Source organism: Acipenser ruthenus, chromosome 17, assembly GCF_902713425.1.
Source record: "Acipenser ruthenus chromosome 17, fAciRut3.2 maternal haplotype, whole genome shotgun sequence".
Classification (NCBI taxonomy): domain Eukaryota; kingdom Metazoa; phylum Chordata; class Actinopteri; order Acipenseriformes; family Acipenseridae; genus Acipenser; species Acipenser ruthenus.
Window position 1 is genome coordinate 4,331,441 of NC_081205.1, and position 18,493 is coordinate 4,349,933.

The 18,493-nt window shown below is 38.7% G+C and overlaps 2 protein-coding genes and 1 pseudogene across 2 annotated transcripts in view; 1 reads left to right on the top strand and 2 right to left on the bottom strand.

The window, feature by feature from the left end:
- Nucleotides 1-8,524, top strand: part of LOC117422967 (guanine nucleotide-binding protein G(o) subunit alpha-like) — a 37,284-nt gene extending 28,760 nt beyond the window's left edge. The window contains exons 6-9 of the mRNA XM_034038231.3: nucleotides 2,873-3,002; nucleotides 3,356-3,427; nucleotides 4,495-4,582; nucleotides 7,073-8,524. Coding sequence (XP_033894122.2) covers nucleotides 2,873-3,002; nucleotides 3,356-3,427; nucleotides 4,495-4,582; nucleotides 7,073-7,263 — 481 coding nt within the window. The 3' untranslated portion in view covers nucleotides 7,264-8,524. The remainder of the gene's footprint in view (nucleotides 1-2,872; nucleotides 3,003-3,355; nucleotides 3,428-4,494; nucleotides 4,583-7,072) is intronic.
- Nucleotides 8,525-10,407: 1,883 nt separating this feature from the next.
- On the bottom strand, nucleotides 10,408-13,198 carry npb (neuropeptide B). The gene is made up of 2 exons (XM_034038016.3): nucleotides 12,245-13,198; nucleotides 10,408-11,154 (listed from the first exon to the last, which is right to left on the bottom strand). The coding sequence occupies exons 1-2, from the start codon at nucleotides 12,515-12,517 to the stop codon at nucleotides 11,026-11,028; spliced, it is 402 nt and encodes a 133-aa protein (XP_033893907.2). The 5' UTR covers nucleotides 12,518-13,198; the 3' UTR covers nucleotides 10,408-11,025.
- A 2,226-nt stretch (nucleotides 13,199-15,424) lies between these two features.
- Nucleotides 15,425-17,284, bottom strand: LOC117423608 (N-sulphoglucosamine sulphohydrolase-like; annotated as a pseudogene).
- Between the last annotated feature and the right edge of the window lie 1,209 nt (nucleotides 17,285-18,493).

Here is an 18,493-nt window from a genome sequence, read left to right on the forward strand (position 1 = left end):
GGTGATAATACGCCTATATTGTCCTTTTCTAATCTTACCTACTAAAGCAGCCACACCGAGATAACAGTAAAACGTGATTGAAATGATATTATTATTTAGGTTGGAAAGTTTAAAATATGTTCGTTGCTTTGCAGTTAAATACTGTCCTTTTGTTCCTTTCCATTTTAAAATGTATTGCTAAGTACAAGCATGCCCCTGACATTGAACTCAATGCGGTGTTATGCAGCACAGTGGCTGCTCTTCGTACATGCAATCTCCTTTTAATTTAACCCGTGTTTGTTCCTTGCCGATAGTTCCCGTTTATCGTTCTTGTTTGAGAGCTGATTAAATCCGCAGTGAAAAGCATTTTTCAAAGTGGCTTAATAATCCCTGACGCAATCCCATTTCTATATAAAGCTTCCACAGTCATAACATTCAAATTAGCATACTTAAAATGTGATTGACTTGATGCCTGGAGGATTCTGAAAGGCCCACCCTTGACCCCCGAGAAACTCAAGCAGATTAGAGAGCTGATGGCAGTACTGATTCAAGACTCCTCATTTTCATATCAAGGAGATTATTAATTAAAAGTGGAAACGACTGCCAACGAAATTACAGATGCAAACCAGGCCCTACCGTTTTACCATTATTATTATTTATTTCTTAGCAGACACCCTTATCCAGGGTGACTTACAAGATATCACATTATTTATACATACAATTACATTATTTTTTATTTACACATTATTTTTACATACAATTACCCATTTATACAGTTGGGTCTTTACTGGAGCAATCTAGGTAAAGTACCTTACTCAAGGGTACAGCAGCAGTGTCCCCTACCAGGGATTGAACCCACGACCCTCCGGTCAAGAGTCCAGAGCCCTAACCACTACTCCACACTGCTGCCCATTTTATGTTCTGTGATGAGTAGTTTTGAATGGCCAGTGTCTGCAAATAGGGGTTTTGGAGCCCAGCCTTTCAGACAGGATTAATAGAACTCAGAACCAATAGAACACTGTTGGTTTATTCATGCTGTGTAAGTGTTTGTTGAAGTTGAACATCCTTTTTTTAAAGTTCAGATTGCATGGGTTATTTATGGTGACTGCAAATGAGAAGCTTATTAAGTTATTAAGCGAGTGAATCTTGTTAAAAGTGACAAATCGAGTGAGAGTCTTTTGAATTTTGAAAATGTCTGGGGAAATCTATTTTTAATAAACAGGGACGGTAACGCGGGTGTCGCAAGGGAAGTCACAACTCTTTAAAGTTTGCACACTCAGATAGAATGCATTTTTATTAAAAATCTGAACAGCTAAAAAGAGGCTGCAGGGTTTGGCATTCCGTATGGTCTATTCAATTGATCCTGGCAGCCGTAGATCTAACTACATTGAAATCATTCAAATTGGCCTGTTGACCTAGGGTTACAAATCAAGCATCTAAAAGTGCATGCAATGTTATTTCTGTCTGTAAAAATACAGCAGAGCGGTCCTTTCTTAAGGATTTGAAAGGCATTTTAAATCAGCTAAATAAATGTGTTTAGGGGCCACATGCAAAAAAATTATGACTGTGCTAACTGTCTGTCTGTTCATCTGTCTGTCACATTACACCAGACTTTTATCACACATTAGCCTCCTCTAGACATTTCAGATTGCATTTGACTATAATCTGATCAACTCTTGATTTTTACACAAATATATTGTGGATGTTTCAGGTCCTGTGTGATTATTGTGTGACTATGAGGACCCTCTGGTTTAGTCTGAGCCAGTGGAGAAACAGGGCTGCCTGATTTCATGAATAAGCCCTCCTCCACACTCCCCTGATGGGTTTAGACACATTTCTTAAACCTCTTGACAGGTTTATAATGTGACAAGCCTTTCAAACAAACCCGCCTACACTGAATCCAAATAGGGAAGGTATTGAGTTAGTTCAGCAATTCTCACAATGCAATTGGATTTCATATGTTTCCGCATAATTCAATTTGTAATTGATTTCATGATAATGAAAGTGATTGTATCCTAACTTCAGAGCCCCAGGGTGGAATTTTATTAAAAGCCAGTCGCTTCTGCTGGTTTAGTTTTTCTGCTTTTAATGTAAAATCAATGAGTCAGTTCTTCTGGAGAGGGTGAATTGAATATGCTAGTGAATAAGGGTGTACAGGGATTTTCAGTGTTTTTTGCAGGGGTTTCAGTAGCTTGAAAACCTGCTGGTATTGTGTTACACTGAATGGACATTGTCAAAGTCTCAGGGCATTACTGCCGCACGTATCTATCCACAGTATATGTTTGTGTGGAATGGCAGACTGTGGCCTGGGGCTTAACTAAACTGTTATATATATATATATATATATATATATATATATATATATATATATATATATATATATATATATATATATATATATATATAATAAATTATTCAAATACAGTAACACTCATCTAGATTGAAGGAGCAAATACATTCTTAACCAAATCTTTTGCATTTATATTTGTATTAATAGGGTCAGCGCAGTTCAAATCCATTTCCGTTTCTGAATAGTAAAAGAAATTGCATTTGCAGTGAATTGAGTATATTTAAAGCACAAGTTGGCATGCATTGCCTCAGTCTAGGCACTTTGTGTTTCTTCGGTTGTTTTCAACCTTGTTATGACCATTGTATTATTCCTGTTATCCTATTTATACTGCCGATGCATAGCCCAGCTTACATTTATATAGTGGAGGCCTCCATACACTGGTATGTGTTTTACATGCATCTAGACACCGGTCTTGTTTTGAACCATGAATAATGGTAGACGCTGAAGATTTGATCTAATTTTATGAAAACCGATATTCACACAAGCTTACATTTGATAATGTTGTGCATGCTGTTCAGTGCAGTTTTTTTCTCACCCCACCAGGATGTATGATGTTGGAGGTCAGAGGACAGAACGGAGGAAGTGGATTGGCTGTTTCGAGGAAGTGAGGGCAGTACTCTTTGTGGTCGCGCTGAGCGGATATGACATGACCCTCCTAGAAGACCCTTCAATGGTGAGACGATACCATCAGATCAATCAAACAAATACAGACTCGCTCTCTCTCTTTCTGACCATGAGGAAATACCATGGTTACAGAATGTCTAGATTTGGAAAGAGACCTCTGAGTCAAATAGAAATGCATTAACTGCAGTCACAGGTTCCCATGTTGACTGTCTTCAAAACAGTGAAAAATGAACACAGGTTTAAAGGTGTGAGGCAGCAGTGGAGTTATCTAAAGTCTGCTGTCAGAAGAGAAGAATCACACTGTCATACACCTGCTCCCGTTGTGAAGATTAAGAAGAATCACACTGTCATACACCTGCTCCCGTTGTCACCCTAAAGCTGCATTGTTTTTCCTTCTCGCAGAATCGTCTTCAAGAAAGCTTGAAGCTGTTTGCCTCTGTCTGCAACAATGTTTTTTTCAGAAGTACCTCGATGGTAAGTATTTTGTAAGAAATTGTAACTGTGACGTGCGAAATGTACGAGCCAGAATATAATCGAAGAGAGTGGGCACCCAACTTAATATCACATTGGGAAACGCAAGCATAAGATTATTAAAGTTTTCATGCAAGTTAGTTCTGACATTAGTACCTTGGACCGTATTTCAAGTTCCAGTGATTTGTTTGCTTTCAGTATTTGCATCACTATTTGTTTAATGCTTGTTTTGCCAGGTTGTTACTGAGAAGTCAGCAATTACAACATTTTAGAATTGATTTTATATCTGAGCTCACAACAGAGGCGATTTATATCCCATTGATTAAAGTGAGTGACCACCCCCCCCACACACACACACACACCTCTGCCAGGACCTGTTTTTTCCTGCTGAACTAATTGCTTCTGTCATTTGTAATTAAAACGCAAGGCGTAATTTATGTGCAGTAGATAATTTTAAAGTTCTGCTTGACAGTCCGAGTTACTGTTAAAAAGCGTGTAACGAGCCTGTTTAATTGGTCTCATTTAGCCTGTTATAATGGCGCATTAGTCATCGGCTCGTGGACAGATTGGGATAAATTACTGCAGTTGTCCGCCTACCAGGGCGTTAAATTATATCGTCACGGTAACGCACTTGGTCACTCCGTAACCCAAGGCTGGACCTTTCTGACTTGTTTCATGTTAATTACAGAATTGTTTGTTTTATCAGTAAATATAAGTAGATGCAATAGGTATTGAACTGGTAAACACAAATATATACTGTATCAGGGATCTTCTAACTTTCTGATTTGATTGAAGAATTGTACCAGGTCTGTACAGTGCAAGCTTCCGACATTTTACATGTCAGCTACCTCTGCACTCTGTATAATGGACTGGAATTCCAAAGTGTACTAAAACCACAAAGTTACACTTGTACAGAACGAGTGTACAGCAGCTGCGTTTTAGAACAGTTGTGATGAGTTCTATCTACTTGTCTATTCCTGTCCAGGATTTATATTGCAGTTTATATTCATTTGTTAAAGTATATTTTGTAGTAGTTGTTTGTAACGTCTTACTCTTTTACCTCCTTGCAGATTTTGTTTCTGAACAAAATCGATCTTTTTCAAGAGAAGATCTTGCACTCTGCGAGACACTTGAGGCTGTACCTGCCGCAGTACAGAGGTAGGTAACAAAAAATAAGGTTAATCCTGTTCCCCACGACAGAACACCAATTGATAAAGAGGGTGAAGGGGGTATCTGTATGGTGAAACTATTAGGAAAGATTCTGACAGAAAAATCACCTCCAAATTGTGAATAGCTTCCTTGAGACTTCAGGGTTGGAGAAAGGTACTAACTATTAGAAAATGTCTCAATTCATTAAAACAGTAAGAGCTCATTTGTGGCTTAAGAGCCACAGAGTTGATGGAATGGCAGTAAGCTCTGTGCCGGGTGCCATCTCCCTTTGTTTAATATCAATGCAACGGCTCTGCCTTCTCATGTGTTAGGCTGTGGGTGTCTCAGAGACACTGGTGCTCATAAGTATGTGTTGGCAATCTCATTGAGACAGATCAGCCTTGTAAAGATCTGGTATGTAGTTTTCAGGAAAACTGAATTAGTTTATATTATCAACAACTAGCACTGGAAACGAATGATAGCAAATGTAAAGTGTTGTTGAACAAATATAAAACCCTTTTTTGTGGTGTGAATACTTCATATTCATGTACATATTAATGTATATGTGGGAGGCCCCCTTATTCATTTTATTCAGCGTGAAGGTCAATATATGTTTTATCTGTTCAACAAGTATTTTTATAATGTCAACCCTGGTTTGGTCGGCACTTTTTTTGGCATGCAGTCATGAGCGAGTTGATGCAATGCCCTTTAAAGGAAGAGTTAAGTGGCTGTTGATGTTCGTATTTCTGCCCCGTAATTACCAAGGTTCTAATATCACTGTCAGCACATGTAAAGCAGAAGGGCTCATTTTTTTTTTCTCTTGAGTTACTATTGATTATGCAATCAGAAGCATAATCAAGGAACTTGACCCCGTTTACTCACCCAGAGTCAAGATAAACACTGAGTAAAGATGTCCTCCTTGAGCTGTCTCCGTTTGGTGTCAGATTGCTGGAGGCTGCTGCATTAGACAAAATAAAGAGATCCTCTTTTATTTTTTTTGCGTTTTCGGTTGATTTGTTCCGACACCTTTTAAAATATTTCTGGTAACATGGCTTAGAAGAAGAGCAATTTGCTTTGCAGAGGAACTTTGATTTGTTTCCAATGTACACATACTGCCTTGTGCTGTGCATCAGGTGGGTCGATTTGTTCTTCCTACAGTAATAGAGCATTTGGCCTATCTGAACCCGACATTCTCTTATTTATTTTTATGTTTGTTCTTCATGTAGAGGGTTCTGTCCTCCAGACACCAAGCATGTTTTGTTGTGATCGCTAAAGGGAAAAAGACTTTGTGGAACCACCCCTTTAAGTACTGTAGCAATTTCTGTTAATCTTGTAAAGTGAGGAAAGCACAAAGCTGTCAACCCCAGAAATACACCGTCCCGTCCTCTCCTGTGTGTCCTTTCTGCTTCTCGCATCCTGTTAACATCACTGTTCCAGCAATCAAAACATCCACACCACCATATCCCCCTTGGCACCTTCCCAGTGCTTCGGTAATTCACCCAAATGTCGTTTATGCTCCATCAGAATATTGCATGATGTTAACAGTAATTTATGGGCTGCGGAGAAAGATTGGATTTTTCTAGTTGAAGGGTCAACTAAATTGACCTCATCACCCTTGTCTTCATACCATTTCTTGCAGGTCCTCTGTATACATTTTACATGAAAACATGATTGAGTAACTTGTTTAAGTTTCTCTTGGTCTGTCTGTAATTGTGTGTGATCATATGCTGGTTAATACCAATTTGCAAACTGATACACCAGCTGCTAACATTATGTTCTGTCTTGATTTTCACTGTGAATGAACCAATATAAAAACCCTGTTCCATTTGCTGTTTCAAACAGGTTTGATGATTTTAGTGCTCTAAAATGTGAATTTACTCCTATTTGAGCAAAATAAAGTTTAAAGATTTACATAATTAATTATTTTTTAAAAATCAACTAAAAGGGATCAAAAACTTTAAGAAAACAAACCTCAAAAGAGGCTTGATAATGCAGTACTGTACTTGGTATAGAATTATGTTTGGATCAAATCTGATGGCAAACAACAGGTAAATGGTTTGAGAGTACCAAGTATAGAATAGGAGCATATCTAGAGAATGTAGTTTCACAGACCCTTATTGACACTAGTCTTGGACAATCTAATGTAACCATAGGTAAGGCAGTTCAAGACTAGTGATAATTGAGTTTTGTGAAACCAGCCACTATTGTGTGAATATGGTTAACATGTTTAGTTAGTTCAATATCAGGTTTGCCATTTAAATATACTTTGTTAAAATATTATTACGTTTATCTACAATAGAAGACTACTGAAAGTGCAACGCAGTAAGGATGCGAATAAAAAGTGCTTTCTGAAAACCGGTGTTTGAAATGGCTAACTTCATTGAGCTGTGTTTGAGATACAGTATGGATTTGTACAGGAAACCTGGGCAGAGAAAACAGCAGTCCTGCCACTGTGACGGTCGCACACATTAGCGCTGATCTCCGCCCGTGTCTTCCCAGGTGCAGACTGCGATGTGGATGCTGCTGCTCGATACATCAGCAGCAAGTTCCTGTCACTCAATAAAACCCCCAGCAAACTCGTCTACCATCACTTCACCACGGCAACCAACACCTCCAACGTGCAAATTGTCTTCCAGGTCGTTCTGGATACCATCATAAAGGAAAACCTGGAAGCTGTGTCTCTGCTCTGAGGAGCTCCTGTACTGGACTAAAAACAAAGGCTTAGAGAGCGTTGGACTGGAAAGGGGGTTCTGTGAGCCATACCATTTTCATATTGAGGTTAAAGGAACTGACTCTTGTAAAAGCCAGAGCGGAATATGGGCTGCATTCTTAGAAGGATCTTGTCAAGCAAACACTTACACTACTGTTTGGTACCAGCTATTTAGGCATATACTGTACACATAACCTATAGCTTACTTAAAATAAATAATCCACTGTATTCCATTTATCAAAAAATATATATCAAATTATTTAAAATGGTAATAATAATTATATTGTTAAATAAAGATTTTTTTTTTTTTCTGTGAGGGAACTGGACTGCCTGTAGCCAGATTGGAACCCAGTCACTGAGGTGGAGGCCCACGCCACTGTCTTATTCAAGGGCAATGCAACCCGGATAATGGATCTAGCCATAAATACTAAGCCAAAAATGAGTCTGCTGGACTTTAATGTTTCAGTTAGAATGTATGATTTGTTTTGAGTTTTCTATTTCTTGTTCCATAAGGCAATGTCAGTACTGTAGCCGTGGTAGCCTTCTGTATGATGGACCTTGCTGTAGCACTGGGTAGGGCTGTCTGTTTGATGGACCTTGCTGTAGCACTGGGTAGGGCTGTCTGTTTGATGGACCTTGCTGTAGCACTGGGTAGGGCTGTCTGTTTGATGGACCTTGCTGTAGCACTGGGTAGGGCTGTCTGTTTGATGGACCTTGCTGTAGTACTGGGTAGGGCTGTCTGTATGATGGACCTTGCTGTAGCACTGGGTAGGGCTGTCTGTTTGATGGACCTTGCTGTAGGGCTGTCTGTTTTGTGCCCACAGGCGAGCTATCATCCAAGCAGTGCTAGTTTCCACCACAGTGCTCCATATTGATCTCTGCATTGAATCTTCACTTGACTCTATATTAGGACTCTACATTGTTTTATATGGCATCCAAGATGAAAATAGCATCAATACAAAAACTCTGATCCTGTCAATGTCCCATAGACAATCATGTTGTATTTATTTATGTTTTTGTATATAGTTACTGTGTCACACTCGACCAAAAAATAAATAGGGCTGTGCAAATATGGAACCCTGTGTTCCTAACTAGTCACCAAAATCCATTGGTAGGGTTATGTTGCACCCCCGTAAATATGTTATTGAATACCACTAAGATTTTTTTTTTTTGTAATAACAAAAATGTTGTTGTTGGAACAATGTGTATTGATTGAAATAAAATGAAAGCCTTCAATTGAATTTTATTTCTGTTGTCTTTCCCATCTACGCTCGCATTCAAAAATACAAACATGAGGCATGGTTTCAGGGTCCCCAATCGCAAAACTTGAACACATTTTATTAGTACTTTAGCTTCTGAAGACGGTTTGGAGATTATTCTTGTGTTCTAACACTAAGCATTGAGAATTTCTACACGTGTAGTGTAAGTTTTGTGTAGGGGGACTGAGTAAAATATGTCTGCTCGTGCTGATGTATTTAATAAAAATAAATCTCTACAAATGCTCAGCACTAAGCTGTTTTGAAATATCCCCTGGTTGAAATGTAATCATATCCCAAGCGTAAATAATCTGTGACATATGTTATGTTATGTCTAGTTTTATTTTTAACAACTGCACCTTGATGGGGTTCATTTGAAATGTCTCAGATTGTGAGGCATACACCTGGAGCCTTACCAGCAATTGAGCTGTTCAGAAGTACACTTACAAGAATGCTGATGGGTGACCTGTTGGAAGAGGAGTTTTAAAAATGTTTGCCAATAAGAGAACACTAAGGGGTCTGCTCATCTTTTACTGCGGCCTGAAATGTACTCCTGTCGTGTGAAAGGTGTTAATTTAACAAAACTAGATTCAAACAACTGTTTCAACCCATGGCTTGTTCAATTTTTTTTTTTAAACATTTACATGAATTTTAAGGTAAAAAATGTAAGCAACTAAATAAAGGAGACAAACGTTTCTTCTTCAGTGCTCTTGTCTACTTGACCGTCTTCTAGTTTTTCCTTCGAATTCTGATTGAGTGAAGCTATAGATAACCTGGATTGTCACCGTTCAAAATACAGGCGTGAACTACATACAGACTGCAGGAAGCAGCTGTGAGAGCAGGCTGCGTGTACATAATGTGTGCAATATAATGTATAATCCCTTTATGTAAAACACCCAATCTGCTGTGGCTTGTTTTTAAACCCTACATATTTGATAATAAAACAATTTTGATAACTTCATTGCTGTTTGTCCAATGGAAAGACACCCCAATATGCCTACCGGGCAGAAATTTACCCAAAAACTCTACGGAAGATAACTTTTTTAGAGGAAGACCATGGTCTGGTTTAATGGACCCTTGTTAGCACTTGGAATACTTTAGCTGTGGAACCAGTAGGCAGTCCAAGATTAGTGAAACCTGTCCTTTGTGATGTCATGCAGCTTCGTGATTCACACTGATCCTGGCCAACAAACACCTCATAGAGATGCTGTGGTAATCATTAGTATACTGTGAGATCTGTGTGTTCTGACCGCGGTGATGCAAAATCTTCAGTCAGAATTTGCGGCACAATTTTGGTTGGTGCAAGGTGTAATTTCTTTATACCAGCCATGATGTTTGTAGTATATATATTTAATAATTAAGGTGGTTGCCCATATGACAGAAACACATTGCTATATTGTCAGTGTCTGTAATAAACACCTGGCAGATGGTTTATTTATTTATTTATTTATTTATTTATTTATATATTTTTTTAAATTAAAAACAATGTTTGTAAGGGAGTTTATAAAATAAGGAGAACCTCTAATTACAGTGAGATTAAATGCTCACTGTTTTGTTGCGGTATTCAAATCTGTTTCTCTATACTCACCATCTGTTACGTCAGGTTTCCAAAATTTGATTATAAAAGGTCAGTTAATGTACTTGCAAAACCACACCTAGTAACTGTTCAAGCAATCCGATCTGATTCTGTTGAACTTGCGTAGTATTTCATCACTACATTATGTAGTTTACATAATACATACACCTTTCAGCCCCTTAAGTATCTTGGCTCATGATGAGCTAATGCAGCTGTAGGCGTTATAGATTTGGCATTTCATTTCAGAACCCAGTGTTGAGGTGTAATTTCACAGTGACTGCCTCAAATGTACCCAAAGCCATTCCACTATTAATGATTTGCAGGTGGTTTCAGAGACCTCGACTGGCACTAAATTACCTGGTGGTGTGATTAGGTATTCAAAGATTAATGCCAATCAGGGTCTGTGAAACCAGAGTTGAATTTAAAATAAAGCAGAGAATTGCATATATGGTGGTTTACCTTTTAAAAGACTCTCAAACAAGACACATTAAAGGCTGACATATTACATGGAACAAATTATGTTTCAACTTTTTGTTTTATAGAACATAAATACAAATGTACACATAGATAGAATTCACAGTATATGCTCATTTTAATTAAAAATAGAAATAAATATTTTAACTCAGAAAATCTGCTCAGCAGTAAACAATTTATGAGACTTTTAATACATTGCAAGTGGACACATCGTATAGAGAGGTGAAGGGGGTTAGGGGAGGGGGAGGTGAAATGACCTTTCTCTCACATCGTACTTTGGGTTTTTTTTTGTTTGTTTTTTTATGGATGTGACATGTTCACAGATGGTGCAAATGATAAACATTCAATGTCTTCGGTCCATTACTTTTTGTTTGTAGTCGTATTCCGAGGAAGAGACGTTGTGTGTTGTGTGTAGTGTGTTCTCGTAATGGGGAGATTAGGCGTTGGCGCAGTCCTGTGAGTCCAGGGAAAGGTACACGTCCGCTTTGCACTGAAACGTGTTCATGCCGTCCTGAACCAGCTCGCAGCTCTGCAGGTTGGGAGAGATGTCTTTGACACAAACAGCCTTTAGAAAGAAAAGAAAACGAGTAAGAATTATGGTATTAATAGCATTAAGACGAACAGTAGACATCACTCGAAAGAAACACTCAAGGTAACGGCACGACATTTAAATCACGTATTAACCACAAGTTTTGTGAAGTGACTGATTTGTTACTGTTAGCCGCTTTAATATTTCATTATCACTATTATTTGTGTGTAGCTTTATTGAGATATTAAGTTACTGATTATTTTCAAATAGATGACCCGGATTCAGTACAGTACATTTCTTATTGCATTATATTCCTAACACCAAGTTGTACATAAGGGACGATCCCTATTTCTTAAAAAAAAAAAAAAAGTGATTATTTTGTCCATCACCAGAAAATAATGGTCTGGCAGGGGTTTAAAACTCATTATTGTCATAGTTTTCTAGCACGATTTCTAGACCTGTTTCCCCATAAAAACTGAAACAGTAACTGAGCTATCTACTATCGTTCGGTGTCCTTATGAAAATCTAGGGCGCGCTACAACACCAAGGCTGTGCGTGGTGCTGAACGGACAGCTCCTTTGTGCGCGCCCTGCTGTCTCGTGCATTTGGGTAACACGTTTGTTCCAAGTTCTGTAACAATAATCTCTGTTGATTTCAATGCGTTATAATTGCATCGAGTTTGCTTCTAGTTTCCAATATAAAATGTGCAACTACAAACATTGAAGTCAAGGCAATAAATAGAGATTTGTTTCCTTTTGATTCTGAAACTTCGTCTTTAACAAACTGCTCCACGTTCATGCGTAATTTGCTGAAGCTCTGAAAAACATTGCAAATTAAATAATTAGAACGTGACTAGATATAATACAGCGACCTTCATTGTGTTATGTAGTACAGTTGTCTGTAATACAAAATACGCGTGCAGCAACTGAGACACTTTAACAAGGTATTTTACCGAAAAGTGAATTTTGATTTTTTTTTGGAGACGGAAAAAAGAGAACCTGTTAATGTAGCGTACTTTACATTTAACATTCAAACAGTTTTAGAATTGATTTTCTCCAACAAAAAGTGGGAATTGAGCTTTAAAGTAAAAAACTTAAGCCATGCAAATAAAAGATAACTAACTCACCATGTTTTTGAGGATGGGTGTTTGTCTGGGCTGGGTACCTAGCTCAGAGAGGAGGTTGTTGACGGTTGCCTCACCATCCTCAGAATCGGATTCTGATCTCCGTACGTAAGGTGACCTTCGGATCCCGGACAGCAAACCGGACGCTCTACCGACCGAATAGTAGCTGGGGCCGGTCGCCTGCTTGTACCACGCATCTGTAGGGTGGCAGGAGATCAGCATGGAGATCGCTATGAAAACCAAGGCAAATTTCACGGGTCTCTCCATGGCGAACATCGTTGTTTCTGCCTGCGTAAACTTGGTCTTCTCTCTTATTTCTTTTGTAGTGCGTTTTGAACGCGCTTCTGTTCTCTTGGTTACTTTGTTATGCTCTGAGGTTGTAACTGGCAAGTTGGTCCTTATATAGGACCCTTCATGGCTGTAATCACATTCGTCAATTCATCTGAGGAGATGATTCATTATATTTTCACCGGGGTGGTTTCTAATTTGAATTGATCTCTGGGTTGCGTTAAAGAAGGAGGGAGGGGTGTATTCAGATTGTGAATGTTTTTGAAGGTGCTTAATCGATCCCCTGGAGAATTATTTATAACCAGATCTACTGGATGTATTTTAGAGAACGATGGGGTATCTTTGTTGTTCATCGGCATGTATTTATGCATCGTGACTATTAAAATGTGAACAACAAGCGAAGCGAATGAAGTGAAGGTTTTGCCATGGATTTACCTACTGTGCTCTAAGGAAATGTAAACAGAATTCTCATGATATTAAACGCGATAGACGTCTAGTAACTTGTAGAATGCCTGTAGCTTTGTTATACATGTTTCTTACGTGAAAAAGGTTAGCAAAGAAGAATCAAATGGCCTGCAGCAGTCTTTGCGGTCTGTGGCTCCATAAATGCAAAACTTTAGTTTCCTAAAATAAAGAAATAAGCACAGGGGTATTATTTTATTTTTATTTGGGGGATGGGGTGGGTGTTAGCATTTATATTTCTTTAGAAAGCATATTGTTGTTGTTTTATATTTTATTTTAAATAAGCTTTTCATAATTCCTAAACATCACCCCGTTTTCTAACCTCTCTCAATTGACAGCCCATAGCGTTCAAGCAGTATTGGCTATTGGCAAGGCATATAATACTTAATATAATACTTAATACTTATAATACTAAGGGAACTAAAACTAACCAAAGTTAAGTATTGAGCAAATGTGCTATTCTGGGGTTGTAAATTCACACATTAGGAACCAGTACAAAATTATTTTTAAAAAATTGCGCATTACATTAAGGATAGCTTCAGGGGTAAGTTGAAGTCGGTGAAACGCGATTTGAATGTGTACATCAATGGGAAATTATGACCCTAAATGTTAAATGAAGAAATTCTGAAAAAATAATGACGTTTTCCAACTTAATCAAATCTATAATTTAGCAATTTAGTTTACATAGTTGATGAAATCCATACAATAGGCCCTAACTATGATTTTAAAAACGAATTTATTTACTCTATATCATTTAGAATTAGCGTTTAAAATTAATAAAACGAGCTGTTAATTTACAGACCTTTGCCAATGGTAATGCTAATGATCGGCAAGTACTTCAATTACTTGATTCGGGCGGTTCTCTGAATGTGCGCACATATTGCTGGTGTAGATGCACGACGCTCGGTTTCTGATCTGTTTATTTCTACAGATTTTTATGTTTGTTTGGTTAAAAGGAAACGAACAACCCCAATTTGTCATTCGATCAAAAACCCCAATTTAAAAGCAGATAGGCATCAAGCTGTGAAATAACTACCCACGTCAGAACTTAACGGTGCTTTCTTCTGCCCTTTACTGCAGTCAGTTTAATGCGGCATACATCCCCCCTCATTATCTCATCTCTAACTTACCCTGCGTGTTTGAATTGCTTATGACACAGTAGAAGATCATAATATCTCTCGGTTGGTTTCTTGAAATACGTACAATAACTTTATTAACCTGGGGCAGGCTACAATTGATGTATGTCATTGCTACTCATCCCTACTGTCTCAAGCTATATGTATGCCATTTACTATGAGTGCTTTTACATTCCCTGCGGTGGAACAATTTTAACAAAAAAGCGGGGCGGTCAAGTAAGTCTCCAAGTGTACCTGTTTGTGTCTTATGAAAACATACCCAATTATCGTACACATATGCTCCAAAAATGCGTGTTTCCGCCCACACAAACGGTGCGAGATATTTTCTGCGTCCCACGTCCCATGACATTCAGAATCCCCAGCAACTATCTAATTACTAGTCATTATTTTAGAAAAAGGTAAAGGGTAACGTTAATTATATTATTAGTTTTCCCCAAATCGTTCCAAAAACATTAGAGGTTTAGATAAGGATTTTTTGTGTATATATTTCTGCGACCCGTTACATTATTGATTGTCTGTATTTTAACTCCTGTTCTCAAATAGCCTATTAAAATAGTTATCTACCTCGTACAAATCGGATGCCAACCCTGCAGCACACCCCTCTATACAGAATTGTTAACGCATGAAATAGTCAAGCATTTTAAAAGACCCCTATAGGACCGTGCATCCTGATATTTTCCATGATAAATGATGTGCTAACTGCTTTTCGCATGCCTTGTGTGGTTCTTTCGGTGGTCGTTATACGCAGGTTTAACTTGTTCGCTGCAAAAATAAGTACAGTAGCCTCTTTTCAGTGCACGTACAGTATATAGTTAACTTAAAATGAAATCAAGATACCGCCTAAAGCTACATTTGAAATATCACCTACACCTACTAGAAAGTGGGATGTAAATAAGACTCTTATTGCATAGCAGTTTCACCCATTCCAGGTTTTAATATGTTCTTCATTAGCTCCAGTGTACAGGTAACAAGCTCAGGTGCGTCACATTAAACGCATAGTAAAACCAAAGGGATGGAGAACAAGTCTGGAATGGTGGGAGTAATGTCTGAACAGAGAAGAGGTACAGGTGTATTGCTTTTCTTTTAACATTTATAAATGCTAAAAGGAACTAAATAAATTCAGTGGCAAATGTTTCGACTAGAAGTCTGCCAGTGACATCAATGATTTTCTTTCAACATAAAGCAATTGGTTTAGATAAACCACACACAGTCAAGAAAGTGCAATCCATTTTTAAAAGTCGAAGCAGAATACTATATATTTCTTGCACAATTAATAAATTATAAAAAAAAATTTTGTCCAGCAGTACCACCTTGTGGCTAGTCAGAGGGATGACACACTGGTTCCCTACTAGACTGTAGTAAACTGGATTCTAAAGAAAACTCAGTTTTTCTGACAATAATATATTAAATGCAATCCCAGACTAAGGCTCCATACATAACAAGCTGACGTAGGATTGGCTGACCTGCCCCCAGCGCTGGGGGTGCTCGGGTGAGGAGACCAGCAGGGGCTCGGCTGTTCCAGACCAGTACAGATTGGTCCTGCCGTTGGGTAAGGGAATCCCATTGTCAGAGCTGTAGATCACCTGAATGTCGTTCCGAAGCCAGAGTCCTGGAGCTCCTTCAGAACCAGACCGATTCCTAGAGTCGGACATAAAAAAAAACAATTGGATAAAGTTGTTGACAGACAGCAAAACAATTCAGTTTATGTTATGATTGGGTGATAAAGGTTAGAAAGATCTAACTGACACAAGAATAAACTGCAAATGTTATGATCCAATAAAGTAAATGGTTTTCCATTGCCCTGTTTTATTATACGCGTACGTTTGTGAAACTGGAATGTTTTTTGTCTAGAGAATGACACTCAAGGACAGGCAAGCATTAAACACGCTGCTGACCCCATGCAGGTAAGTGTACCTAGCAAACAGCTGCAATAAGCAGATAAACTCACCTTGATCCAGTCTGCTGACAGTGGTGTATTGAGCGACAAGGTCTGCCAGAGCAGAATGAAATAGGGGACCTGTCAGGGTTTAACGCAGACACCTTGAGGAATTGTGCTCCCTTATTTGAGCCTTTCCTTATGAGAACACCAAAGCATATCAATAACTGGTACATTTCCCTTGCTTGAAGTCAGCTTGATTACAAAAGAATTACAGAGCCTGTAAAAAATAAACAGAAAAAAAGAAATAAGAAACACTGAAACTCAGAAGCCTTGTTTTCCAATGAGGTTTACCTGGACCTGCTCTGGGGTGTAATGCTGGGGTTTCCAGCCCATGCCACTCTTCTCACTGAATGTTCTGTACTGGGGCTGGGAGTGACCGCAGCGGTGAGGGTCGTAGAAGGCCACGTACAGGAAGATGGGCCTGAGACAGACAGCCACAAAAAGACCTTCTCAATGCCATTTAAAATAGTAAGTATTTGTTTAGATTTTTTACATTTCCCTCTGTTGTGTTACTCCCATACTGAGTTCTCCTCATTTTCTCTAAACCTGGATTTGCGCTTGACTGGGGATTCCTAAATACTGGGCATTGACTTCCTTGTTCCATTCAAATCATGTGACAAAGTTAAAATACATCTGAAGCTGCTGACTAAGAAAAGAAGAAGCTGCTTTTAACTATAGAAAATATAATTGTGTACACACTCCTGTGGTAATATATTATCTTCCACTCTGTATGCCCAAGATATATTTGTTACAGTATGTAATCAGGCGATAAGAGATTGTCAATAAAATAAAGAGTATTTATCGCCCCAATTTAACTGTCAATCTGAAAAGTTATAAGTGAAAAGTATTCCTGCTGTTGTTGCTTTTCAGCTGTCAACACTGTTCTAGGTCGAGTTTTTATTGATAAAAGCTTCCCAATTCAGACTTGGCAAACAGGACTTTGAACAGCTTATCTCTGCACAGAGCATCCAAACAGCTGACACTTCCGTGAAGTACCTGTCATCCTTGACATGCAGAAACTGCCTGACCAGGAGCTTGATTTTGGTGATGTTCCTCCCCACTTGCAGGACAGAGATGTTCTCCTCCGTGCGCGAAAGGGTCAACCGTTTCTGGACCAGCATGTTTCTTCCCTATAAAACCTGTAAATGCAAACAATTCAACATATTTAACATGTTTTGCTGCGATCCAGCCACATATTTCTTTAAAACAATCCTGAAGTCAAGGGGAAAACATGCTTCCCGCCCACATAGGCTCCTAACCATCAAGTGTTCTGGGTCTTATAAAACAATGTGCTTTTCTGATCCAAACAACAAACTACATTACTACAAATATTAGACAAGGAAGTAACGGTAAATTAATTACAGTAAAACTTGCTGGCACGGTGCCATGAGCTAAGCAGCATACCGGCTCCATTTTAATCAACACAAGTAACCAGACATGTACCATCGCTTAGGCGACTGGGTAATTCAGGTTTCACTGTAGTAACATTCTGTAGCCTCTTTAGTGCATTGGTTGGACAGATGATACAAAGCAGATTTGATTGTGAATAAGAAATTGTTTGAAGGACACATCCTGATGGAGGCTGTTCTGGTGCTACAACAAAAAAATAAAAAGCTTTTATTAAAAAGTTAACCCAAACAATCACAGGATCTCACTAGATCACAGTGCAGGAATGTTGAAATCATAAAAAAAAAAAAGAATTTCACAATGTCATTATCATGGTTCCTCTTTTTTACAGAACAACAGTCATATCAAGGACACGGTGACATTAGTTAAATGTTTTAGTTTAAATTCCCTATAGTGTTACCTCATAATGGAAGGTGGAGTGACAGGGGCTTGACATGTACTAAGAGATGGAAGCGATTACTTTGAACCGTGTTCTCAATGTGAATTGCGCTTGGCCAGAGCGTTGAGGTGAGGGGTCTGGATCGCTGTGTTGTTATACACCTCGCTCTCGAACCCAGCATCGTCGGCTGTAATAAGATAAATCGGATCCAACGGCTTTACGTGTTTTCCAGTCTGTTATGTGTCCTCTCAGGACCAGACCGCTTCTGAACCAAGACACGGGTCAGGACCAGTGTCGTGTCCATGCAAGGACCAGTGCACCTAGGGTTACCATGTGACTCCTTGTACACTAGGACGGTTTGGGTAGAGTTCAGGATTTTCAACTCACCCCCAGTGCTTTCTGGTAAGTGTAGTCCTGCTGTGAAAGGCACATGAGACAGGTAACAGGTACCAGAATGCATTGCGATGTGTGTCTGAACTGTCCCTAGTGTAACCCTAACTGCACCACCCAGGCATCTAAGATTAAGGTTGCCATGTCTTTATCAGAAATCTTTTACAAAGCTAATAAAACACCAGTGAGACACTTCATATAGGTGAATGTGCCTATAGTACATTGCTGCCTTTACACAGATGTATCAGATG